Source organism: Chaetura pelagica, unplaced genomic scaffold (assembly GCF_000747805.2).
Source record: "Chaetura pelagica isolate M959 unplaced genomic scaffold, ChaPel_1.0 scaffold865, whole genome shotgun sequence".
In the NCBI taxonomy this organism is placed as follows: Eukaryota; Metazoa; Chordata; class Aves; order Apodiformes; family Apodidae; genus Chaetura; species Chaetura pelagica.
Genome location: NW_009953298.1, coordinates 207,148 through 218,784, shown reverse-complemented (window position 1 = coordinate 218,784; position 11,637 = coordinate 207,148). Strand labels below are relative to the sequence as shown.

General features: G+C 57.1%; 2 protein-coding genes and 1 non-coding gene across 3 annotated transcripts in view; 1 reads left to right on the top strand and 2 right to left on the bottom strand.

Annotated features, from left to right (window-relative positions):
- VAC14 (Vac14 homolog (S. cerevisiae)) overlaps window positions 1–6,787 on the bottom strand; it is a 63,521-nt gene extending 56,734 nt beyond the window's left edge. Inside the window, exons 1-5 of the mRNA XM_009997998.1 lie at window positions 6,762–6,787; window positions 5,421–5,571; window positions 2,414–2,581; window positions 1,522–1,584; window positions 95–202 (exon numbers count right to left, since the gene is read on the bottom strand). Coding sequence (XP_009996300.1) covers window positions 95–202; window positions 1,522–1,584; window positions 2,414–2,581; window positions 5,421–5,571; window positions 6,762–6,787 — 516 coding nt within the window. The remainder of the gene's footprint in view (window positions 1–94; window positions 203–1,521; window positions 1,585–2,413; window positions 2,582–5,420; window positions 5,572–6,761) is intronic.
- On the top strand, window positions 6,540–6,610 carry TRNAG-GCC. Its single transcript has one exon. It is a non-coding gene; the product is annotated as a tRNA-Gly (tRNA).
- Window positions 6,788–10,969: 4,182 nt separating the features above from the next.
- Window positions 10,970–11,637, bottom strand: part of HYDIN (HYDIN, axonemal central pair apparatus protein) — a 137,792-nt gene continuing 137,124 nt past the window's right edge. Inside the window, exon 85 of the mRNA XM_009997997.1 lies at window positions 10,970–11,434. Within this exon, the coding sequence (XP_009996299.1) occupies window positions 10,970–11,434 (465 nt within the window). The remainder of the gene's footprint in view (window positions 11,435–11,637) is intronic.

Below are 11,637 nucleotides of genomic sequence, written 5' to 3'. Positions count from 1 at the left end.
TTCCCCCATCTGCTGTTTGCCCAGCCAGGGGTGCTGGTGGGTGCTGGTGTTCAGGAGCTGGCAGGGGTGGGTGGGCAGGGCTGTGGGTACCCACCCAGGAGATGTTGAACTGGCGGGCGTACTGGTTGTTGGAGTAAATCCTCTCGCGCAGCAGCGGGATGAAGCCCACCAGGTCAAACTGGTTGCTCTCTGTCACAATGTCCTGCAGAGCCCAAGCAGAGGGTGTCAGAAGGGACAATCCACCACCCCCTCCTGTCTCACCCTGCCACCCCCACCCAGCCTTTTTTTTGTTTTAAGGCACATGACAGGAAAGAGCTTAGTTGGAGCACGGGGCTCCCACGGGGCTGGGAGAGCTGGGGATGAGCAATCATGGGGTTTGGTCAGGCAAGGAGCCAGGAATTCCCCTGCCCAAGGGGAAGCAGGGACTAATGGAGCAGGACCTGGACAAGAAGGTCTAAGCCAGCTCAGCTGAGCAGGAGGAAGGTTGGGAGCACTTGGGATTCATGGCTCAGTGGTGTGTTGCACACATGAGCAAGCAGCTGTGATGTAACCGGGGGCGTCAAGGGATGGAGAGTCACCCTGGCTTCCTCTTCAGGCCCTTCCTACACTCCTGGTGGGTCTCCCTGCATGGCTGAGCCTCTGGAACCAGGCTGAGCTAGCAGGGGTGGGGGCAGGACCTGGCAGGCAGGCAGGCACTGAGCTGCAGAAAGGGAACTGAAGTGTACATGCAAGCAAAAGCCCCACGGCAGAGCAGGGATGGGAAGTGAGAACCCTCCCACCGGCAGCAGAGCAGCCTCCACTCCCAGCCCTGAGTGCTTAGGGAAGGGGAGACTTTGTCACTCTCTGTCACTTGAGGGCTGGCTCTGCAACTGAGCTGGGAAAGGGGCTGGAGCACAAGTGTGAGCAGGAGCAGCTGAGGGAGCTGGGGGTGTCCAGCCTGGAGACAAGGAGGTGAGGGGAGACCTGCTGGCTCTGCATATGCCTGAGGTTGGAGCCAGGGGGTTTGATCTCTGCTCCCAAGGAACAAGTGATGGGACAAGAGGAAATGGCCTCAAGTTGCCCAGGAGAGGTTTAGGTTGGATCTTGGGAGCAATTTCTTCCCCTAAAAGGGTTGTCAGGCCCAGGCTGCCCAGGGCAGGTGGTGTCCCCATCCCTGGAGGTGTTTCAAAGCTCTGTAGATGTGGAGCTGAGGGACATGGGTTAGTGGTGGCCTTGGCAGGGCTGGGGGAAGGGTTGGACTTGATGATCTTAAAGGTCTTTTCCAAGCAAAACAATCATGTGATTCTCTGAAAAGCAGAGGAACTGCCCTTCTGCTGCCTGGGGCTGCAACCCTGCTCAGACTAAAACTTCTCTTCCCCAGGCCCTTAGAGCTCAGCACCAGCCCCTTGATCAAACTGTGGTCAGTGAGAGAAACAAATGCTTTGAGAGCAACCCCAGGACTGAGCTGGGATAGTTTCAGCAGCTGTAACCTTGAGGATCAACACATCCCCTGCCTGCACCAAGGTCCCTGAGGGAAAGTACCTTGAGAAGCCGATCGAGGAGCTCAGAACCACTTTTGACATTGGGGTCAGGATCAGCAGCCAACTGTGAAGAACAGAGACAAGAGCCAGTGCAGCAGTGGGTCCCAGCTCTGCTCCCTGCTCTGCAGCAGAGCAGGCTCATGGGACTGCTGCTCTCCTCTAGCACTACGAGGATGGACACAGAGAACCCCTTTATCTCCAGCTCCTCATTAGGCTCCAACAAATTGTCCTGAGAGACTTCCCAAGGCTGGGGTATCAAACACCCATCACCTCCCACAGCTGGGCAGGCTTTCCCCATGCTCTGAAGCAGCAGAGAAACACAAGCTTCCAATGATAAGCTGCACAGATAGACATGGTCTTGAGCCTACAGACCCCACAAAGCCGTGGTGCTGTGGAGCCACCTCGCCTGGCTCAACCTCATTTCCTACTGCCACCTCATGAGGAGCAGGAGAACACATGCTGGAGGTGAGAAAAGGTACCTTAAAAGTCATCTCCAGCACCCACAGCATCAGTGGCCACTGTGTTATTGCAGAAACTGCTCCTGCAGACCTGCCTGGCTCAAAGTGAAGCAGCTCACGTGGAAAGAAAGAAAAGGGATTTCTGGGTTCAGATCCAAAACAACCCATGGCAAAAAAAATGGGGTGATCTACAACAGCACCAAGGGCTGCAGCTCTGGTGGGGCTAACGTGGCTGCTCCTAGATGGATCTAAAAAGCTTTGGCAAAAAAAGGATGTAGTCTAAGAGCTACCAAACTATAACCTCTTCCTGCAGAGCAGGTTGGAAAGAAACCCTTGGTCTCTATTTGACCCGGAGAAGGTGAGGACTAGGAGACAAGCCTTACTTCTCCAGGCTGTGAAGCAGAACTTGGTGGGTGTTGAGAGGAGATTTCTCACCTTGCTGAGGCCATCAAAGAGCACATTGAAGTGTGGGAGGACAGAGCCCCTGGCCACCTTGACGATGTTGTAGAGGGCCTCGCAGGCGTAGTAGCGCAAGCGGCTGTCGGCGTCGTTGAAGCACGTCAGGACGGGCTCAATCAGCTCCTTCAGGTACAGCCCAGAGTCCTGGGGGGCAGGAGGACACTGGTTACTTGAGGATCATGCCACAGGGAAAAGGAAGAAGATGGTGCTGCCCTGGAATATATTGTAAAAATCCAGGTATGTGATGGCTTAGTGCGCCTCGTCTAGGTGGGATTTCTTCGCAGAGTGGTGGGGGTTGGGAGGGACCTCTGGAGATCACCTGCCCCAACCCCCCTGCCCGAGCAGGGTCACCCAGAGAAGATCCCACAGGGACACATCCAGGTGGGGTTGGAATGTCTCCAGAGAAGGAGATTCCACAGACTCCCTGGGCAGCCTGTCCCAGGGCTCTCACCCTCACAGCAAAGCTTTTCTCATGTTTAGGTTGAACCTCCTATGCTTCAGCTTGTGCCCTTTGCCCCTACTCATGGATTTTGAATTTCATGCTCAGAATTATGGAATCTCATTACCCAGGTACAGTGGCAGCCAGCTGAGCAAGCTGAGGAAATGCTTCAAGGAGTCTACACCAGGAGCCTGAAGTGATTGCTGTAGCTGGTTCCAGCTCCCAGAGGTGTGCAAGAAGTTTGAGCAGTTCCTCAAGCACTTGAGGGCTTTTCAAAGCAAGAAGGGCTGATTCTTGCTTGAGAGCCTGGCCCAGGTTGCCCAGGGAAGCTGTGGCTGCCCCATCCCTGGCAGTGTTGAAGGGCAGGTTGGATGGGGCTTGGAGCAACCTGGGCTGGTGGGAGGTGTCCCTGCCCATGCAGGGGTTGGATCTAGATGATCTTGAAGGTCCTTCCAACCCAAACCAGTCTGGGATTCTATGATTCATCTCTGCTGGAGACTGGCCCATGGAGAAGTCCCTCCCTGCCTCCCTCTGCCCTGCAGATGCCCAGCAGAGCCCATGCTCACCAGCTAGCTGGGATTTATCCCACTCCACCAGCTGCTGCCTAAACCCAACGAGGTTTCCAGGACCAGGGAGAACATCCCAGACAACAATAGACCAAGCTCACCTGCACTTTCAGTTAAGCAAAGAAACCCCTTGGTGTGTTGGGCTGCTCTTGGTCATGCAGCTGGCAGCACAGGAGAAATGGAGATCCAGGCTCCAGAAATGCAAGGCAACCAGCAGTCCCCACAGCAACTTCCTGCCTTCTTGTCTCCAGAAACATCAGCTCAGCTGTGATCCCAACTACCAGAAGAAGCCTCAGGCTGTTTACAGAAAAGGAGCTACCACAGCTGGTGGAGTCACACTGGACACATCTCAGATGCAGTGACTGCAGGGCTCTGATCTCCAGGGAAGAGTCATTTTACAGGCTGAAGTTTGTCCTCCTGCACCAGGGAAAAGCCACTCTAGGCTGGACTTGCCTCTGCCCACAGCAAATACAGTCACGGATGAGGCTGCTCCCCAACCCAGAAGAATTGCTTAAGGAGACACTGGCACAGCAGGAACTTCAGACAAACCCAGAGGTGGAGGTTGGCTTGTTCTGAAGTTAAGAACTCCTAATTTGGAGAAACAGGCTGGCACTTGCCCAGTGGCTAGTAAGGGAGATGGTAAGAAAATCACAGAATCATAGAATGGTGAAGGACCTCAATGATCACCTAGATCCAACCCCCCGCATGGGCAGGGACACCTCCCACCAGCCCAGGCTGCTCCAAGCCCCATCCAACCTGCCCTTCAACACTGCCAGGGATGGGGCAGCCACAGCTTCCCTGGGCAAGTGTCTCACCACTCTCACACAGGCAAGAATTTCCTCCTCATGTCCAACCTAAATCTCCCCTTTTCCAGTTTAAAACCATCACCCCTTGTCCTTTCACTGCCCTCTCTGGTGAAAAGTCCCTCTCTAGCTTTCCTGGAGCCCCTTCAGGCACTGGAGGAAAATCAACAACAGGCAAACCAGCAGATGAAAGAGCTGAACCCTGAGTTGTCCCAGTGTCCCTCAAGGCCACCCCAAAGTAAGTCCTCCACCCCCAGCTCCACCAGCAGCCCTGCCAGCCAGCACAGCCAGCCTATCCCCATGCCATGCAGAAGGGGAAAGGGGATGAGGTGGCTCTGCCCACCCCAGGAGGGCTCTGCAAGGAGACCCTGCCTCTCCACAAGAGGACAAAAGCAGGAGCACTGCCCAGTAGCCCCCTGGCCACCAGTGTGGAGTGTAAAAGCCACCAGACCTCAAAGCAACCACTCAGACTGGTTGTGCCTCTTGTTAGAAGGGGAATCAATTAATTCAAACCTGCCTCGAGGCTCCTGCACCAAGCACAGCCTGCTCTTCCCAAGCCCTCTGCTTTCCTTCATGTCCACTTCCCTACAGCCCAAAACTCCTCCTTCCCTTGGAGGCACCTTCAAAAACCAGCCACATGCTTTGACTCCAAAGCCCCAGGAAGCTGCAGTGTCTGTGCTTCCCTCCACAGGGACCTGGATGCTCTGGCACAGCCCTGGAGGCAACTTGCTTAGCTTGTTCTCGTTAACAAGAGGGAAGTTCTAGAGAAAGACCTTCCTTGGGCCAGAAATCAGCCAACTTAACACCTCAACATCAACCTAACACCTCCAGAGTCACAGGGGGAGATGGAAGGGCTGGACATCTTCTCAGCTTTATTAACTCACATCAGTACTCGAGTCTGGTCCAGCTCCTGGAGACAGAGGATGGGACAGATGCCCCCAAATCACACCCAGGGAGCTGCCAAGATGTGACCCAGGCCAGAAAGAGCCACCACAACTTGGCTGGGTGGGACTGGGGGGAACTCAACCACCACCCAGCCACATGCTGCAAGGCAGGGTGGGATCAGAAAGATAGGGACACCAGCCCCGAGTGTCCCCATCTCCCTGCCCCAGGAGGAGCTGCTGCTCTCCCACCACAGCCCTCAGAAGCCCAAAGAACCCCCTCCCCAGACCCACCTTGCCCAGGGCGATGGAACAAGCAGCCAGGCCGATGAGCCCCCCCTTGCGGCTGTGGGGGTGCTGGGACAGGGCAAACTCCTGGGACAGGATCTGGATGACATGCTTGATCTGGGAGGTGTTGTTCTGAGCCACAAACTCTCTCACCAGCCTGGGGAGAGAAGAGAAAAGCACTCTGGGGGGGTGAGGCTTCAGGTTCTGCCCCGACACACACGCTGGGGAGCTCAGCTCTCCATGACTGTCAGAAATAGGGACTTGTTTTGGCCATGAGAAACCCCAGAGGAAAGAGGTACCAAAATGAGGAACCCACAAAGGAAACCAGAGCTCTCCCCTCCTCCTGCTTACACCCCAGAGCTGCCCTCCTGCTTCCTCCCAGCCTCCTACACCATTCCTGAACCCTCCCAGCCCAGGAGGGACTCTCAAAACCAGCTCACCAGGGCTGAGCTCCTGCAGAGAAGTCACCAGGGCTTCAGAGCACCTTCTCCAAGGAGATAAAGTTGCAAGGACCCTTCAACCCTAGCACAGCATCAACCAGCAGCAGAGAACCCCTCAGCACACATGAGACCCACAGCCAGGGCCAAATTTTGGCTGTTTCCAGCTCCCCACACATCACTTCCACAGATATTCCATCTATCCCATGTGTTCTCACACAGCATAAGCCTCAAACCTTCAGGTTCAAACCCTTAGGACAAGGGGAAACAGCCTCAAGTCGTGCCAGGGGAGGTTTAGATTGGATTTTAAGAACCATTTCTTCACTGAAAAGCTTGTCAAGCTTTGGAACAGGCTGCCCAGGGCAGTGGTGGAGCCACCATCCCTGGAGGTGTTAACGTGTGGATGTGGCACTTCAGGAGGTGGTTTGGTCGGGTTGATGGTTGGATCTCAGGGGTCTCTTGCAAACTTAATGAGCTTGTGATTAAATGCAGAGCAGACCAGGTCTCCAAATGTTGCTGCTCCTGGGGAACCCTCTGCTCCTTCCCAGGGATCTTCAGGAGACCTGCAGCTCCTTTCCAAGCCCACGCAGCTGCCTCCAAGACCCGGGACAGCCCTACAGCCCCAGCTCCCCCTGCAGTGCAGCTGCAGCCAGATGTGCCGCTGCAGCCAGATGTGTGAGCAGCTGCAGCATTGGTGGTTCAGTGGTAGAATTCTCGCCTGCCACGCGGGAGGCCCGGGTTCGATTCCCGGCCAATGCAGCACTTCCCTTTTTTCCCTCCCCATCCCCCAATTTTCCTTTCGACTTTTTCCCACAACGTGGTCCCAACCACCACGGAATCTCCCTTAATCCCTGAGGAAGGTGCCCACGTTCCCACAGCAGAGGGTTTTTGGCACTCCCCTGACTCTCACCTTGCCCAGTCCCTCCACTTGATCATCCCAAGTGGTTCTTTTACAACCATTTATAACCAAAACGGCTCTTTTGAGAACTTTTTTTCCCCAAAAAAAGGAATTAACACTGTTCTCAGCCTGCTCTGAGCAAAGCAGTTTTCCCTGGGGGCACCACACAGCTCCCCCCACTTTGCTCTCTCCACTCAGGAGACCATTTTTCCCAACCCATTCCCACCACCTGCTGCTTTAGGGGAAGTCCAGTCTGCTCCAGTCCCATCCCAGTCCCAGCAGGAGGGAACACGAGGAGCTCAGAGACCATTTTTCCCAACCCATTCCCACCACCCGCTGCTTTAGGGGAAGTCCAGTCTGTTCCAGTCCCATCCCAGTCTCAGCAGGTGGGAACACGAGGAGCACCAGCAGCACAGAGACCCACGGGATGATCCTTTGGCTGTCTGGATGTAATGAACAGAGCTTTGTTTGATCAGGAATAACTCTACAGGCTTCCCTCAGGAGATCAAAGGGCTGGAGATGGAGGCCAAAGGCAGGGAAAAGCCACATGCAGCCTGGGAGAGGCTGCAGGAGCTGCTCCCACCTCACTGGCTAGAGGACCTGGAGGTCCCTGAGCTGAGGGGTAACAAGACCCTCCTTGATGCCCCAGACATGGGAGAGATGCTGCTGGTGCTGCTGTCGTGGGTCTTCTGATCTAAATCCCAGCATCCCAGACAGGCTTGGTGGCCCCCACCCTCCTCCCCCTCATATCCTTCCCAAATTGGGCTTCCAGCTCAATCAGCTGAACTGGCTGATCCCAAAATCAGCCTTTGGTTGGTATCAACGAAGCACAAAGCTCTAACCCTGGGGCAGAAGAAGCTGAGTAGAGCTGCTGGGATAAGGAGCACGATCCCAACACAGAAGCCATGGCTGGAATGGTGAGGACAGTGCAGAGAACCCACCAGAAACCCCCTTCAGAAACTCTTCCCACAAAGAAGAGAGAAAAATCAACAAAACATTAAGATGTTGAGCAGGAGAAGGGGCTGGATGGGTTGGCTTTGTACCCAAACAAACACCCCATCCCATGGTAACCATTTTTCTCTGCTGCCCAGGAACACCCTCCATCTTGGAGACACATGGTTCCCATCTCCCATCCCTCTCCCATGTCCCCTCTCCAAGCCTGAGCAGAGCAGCTCCATCCCCAAGCCACCTCCCATCCCAGGCTCCCCACAGCCCCATCTCCCACCCAAAACCCACCCTCTGGCTAGGATGTCCCCTGAGAGGACATGGGGACTGTCCTCCATGAGCTGAGCAAATAGGCAGCTCCTGGGGAGGTCACAGCCCTTCCCAGGAAAAGTCAGGGATCAGAGCACCACAGAGCACCACATGGAACCCCAGACTGGTTTGGGCTGGAAGGGACCTTAAAAATCCTCCAACCCCCCTTGCATGGACAAGGACACAAGCTCCTCACACCGCAGAACCCCTCAGCATCCAGCACCAGCTCCTCACAGCCCAGAACCCCTCACACCCCTGAATCCCTCAGCATCCAGCTCCTCACAGCCCAAAACCCCTCAGCATCCAGCTCCTCACACCGCAGAACCCCTCAGCATCCAGCACCAGCTCCTCACAGCCCAGAACCCCTCACACCCCTGAACCCCTCAGCATCCAGCTCCTCACAGCCCAAAACCCCTCAGCATCCAGCTCCTCACACCGCAGAACCCCTCAGCATCCAGCACCAGCTCCTCACAGCCCAGAACCCCTCACACCCCTGAATCCCTCAGCATCCAGCTCCTCACAGCCCAAAACCCCTCAGCATCCAGCTCCTCACACCGCAGAACCCCTCAGCATCCAGCACCAGCTCCTCACAGCCCAGAACCCCTCACACCCCTGAACCCCTCAGCATCCAGCTCCTCACAGCCCAAAACCCCTCAGCATCCAGCTCCTCACACCGCAGAACCCCTCAGCATCCAGCACCAGCTCCTCACAGCCCAGAACCCCTCACACCCCTGAATCCCTCAGCATCCAGCTCCTCACAGCCCAAAACCCCTCAGCATCCAGCTCCTCACACCGCAGAACCCCTCAGCATCCAGCACCAGCTCCTCACAGCCCAGAACCCCTCACACCCCTGAACCCCTCAGCATCCAGCTCCTCACACCCTAGAGCCCTTCAGCATCCAGCTCCTCACACCCTAGAGCCCTTCAGCATCCAGCTCCTCACACCCTAGAGCCCTTCAGCATCCAGCTCCTCACACCCTAGAGCCCTTCAGCATCCAGCTCCTCACACCCTAGAGCCCTTCAGCATCCAGCTCCTCACACCCTAGAGCCCTTCAGCATCCAGCTCCTCACACCCTAGAGCCCTTCAGCATCCAGCTCCTCACACCCTAGAGCCCTTCAGCATCCAGCTCCTCACACCCTAGAGCCCTTCAGCATCCAGCTCCTCACACCCTAGAGCCCTTCAGCATCCAGCTCCTCACACCCTAGAGCCCTTCAGCATCCAGCTCCTCACACCCTAGAGCCCTTCAGCATCCAGCTCCTCACACCCTAGAGCCCTTCAGCATCCAGCTCCTCACACCCTAGAGCCCTTCAGCATCCAGCTCCTCACACCCTAGAGCCCTTCAGCATCCAGCTCCTCACACCCTAGAGCCCTTCAGCATCCAGCTCCTCACACCCTAGAGCCCTTCAGCATCCAGCTCCTCACACCCTAGAGCCCTTCAGCATCCAGCTCCTCACACCCTAGAGCCCTTCAGCATCCAGCTCCTCACACCCTAGAGCCCTTCAGCATCCAGCTCCTCACACCCTAGAGCCCTTCAGCATCCAGCTCCTCACACCCTAGAGCCCTTCAGCATCCAGCTCCTCACACCCTAGAGCCCTTCAGCATCCAGCTCCTCACACCCTAGAGCCCTTCAGCATCCAGCTCCTCACACCCTAGAGCCCTTCAGCATCCAGCTCCTCACACCCTAGAGCCCTTCAGCATCCAGCTCCTCACACCCTAGAGCCCTTCAGCATCCAGCTCCTCACACCCTAGAGCCCTTCAGCATCCAGCTCCTCACACCCTAGAGCCCTTCAGCATCCAGCTCCTCACACCCTAGAGCCCTTCAGCATCCAGCTCCTCACACCCTAGAGCCCTTCAGCATCCAGCTCCTCACACCCTAGAGCCCTTCAGCATCCAGCTCCTCACACCCTAGAGCCCTTCAGCATCCAGCTCCTCACACCCTAGAGCCCTTCAGCATCCAGCTCCTCACACCCTAGAGCCCTTCAGCATCCAGCTCCTCACACCCTAGAGCCCTTCAGCATCCAGCTCCTCACACCCTAGAGCCCTTCAGCATCCAGCTCCTCACACCCTAGAGCCCTTCAGCATCCAGCTCCTCACACCCTAGAGCCCTTCAGCATCCAGCTCCTCACACCCTAGAGCCCTTCAGCATCCAGCTCCTCACACCCTAGAGCCCTTCAGCATCCAGCTCCTCACACCCTAGAGCCCTTCAGCATCCAGCTCCTCACACCCTAGAGCCCTTCAGCATCCAGCTCCTCACACCCTAGAGCCCTTCAGCATCCAGCTCCTCACACCCTAGAGCCCTTCAGCATCCAGCTCCTCACACCCTAGAGCCCTTCAGCATCCAGCTCCTCACACCCTAGAGCCCTTCAGCATCCAGCTCCTCACACCCTAGAGCCCTTCAGCATCCAGCTCCTCACACCCTAGAGCCCTTCAGCATCCAGCTCCTCACACCCTAGAGCCCTTCAGCATCCAGCTCCTCACACCCTAGAGCCCTTCAGCATCCAGCTCCTCACACCCTAGAGCCCTTCAGCATCCAGCTCCTCACACCCTAGAGCCCTTCAGCATCCAGCTCCTCACACCCTAGAGCCCGAACCCCCGACACCCCAGAGCCCCTGACACCCCAGAGCCCTGACACCCCCAGATCACTCACACCACAGAGCCCCTGACACCCCCAAACTCCTGACACCCCAGAGCCCCCGACACCCCAGATCCCTCACACCCCAGATCCCTCACACCCCAGAGCCCTCACACCCCAGAGCCCTCACACCCCAGGACCCCTGACATCTCAGGACCCCTGACACCCCAGATCTCTCACACCCCAGAGCCCTGACACCCCAGAGCCCCTCAGCACCAGCTCCTCACAAACACCCCCTCCGCACCCCCTCACGAATTAACCACCTCTCAGCCGTCAGGGGGGAAGCAAAATGCATTAACCAGGGGTGTGGGGGCCGCAATTCCAGCCGGGAATGTCACTTCTGGGGGGGCAGCCCCCTCAGATAATAGACCCAGGAGACGCCGGGGACCGCGGGGCTGAACACCAGCAGCTTGGTGCTCAGGGGGGTCTCCCCGCCTTCGAAAGACACCGTCATGTAGGTGGTCTTCTTGGCCCGCAGGGTTTCGGGGGCCCTGACGGAAAAAGCGGGGTCCCCCAGGGCGTAGAGGAAAGGGGTGGTCTGGAGGAAGACGTTCTTGAAAGGGATGGTGACGCTGCCGCCCGCCTTGACGGCGAAGGGGCCTTGTGGTTTGGGGGGCAGCGCTAGGCCCGACAGGGGGATGAGGTAGTCGCCCCCGAGAGGGGAGGAGAGCTGCAGGGTGGCTTTGGTTTTCCCAGGCTGGCAGGGCTCGTAGGTCACGTCCACGCTCAGCACCGAACCCCCCCGGCCCGCCGGGGGTGCGCTCAGGGTCTTCTCCGTCAGGAAGTGGTCGCTGCTGGTCTGGGGGTGGGGGAGAGATAAGGGGGGTCACAGAGCTGGCGACTCGGGGTGAAATATACAGATCAGAGCATCACAGGATCCCAGGGGTGGGAAGGGACCTGGAAAGCTCCCCCAGCCCAACCCAGGGGCACCCAGAGCACATCACACAGGATCCAGGGGGGTTGGAATGTCTCCAGAGAAGGAGACTCCACAGCCTCTCTGGG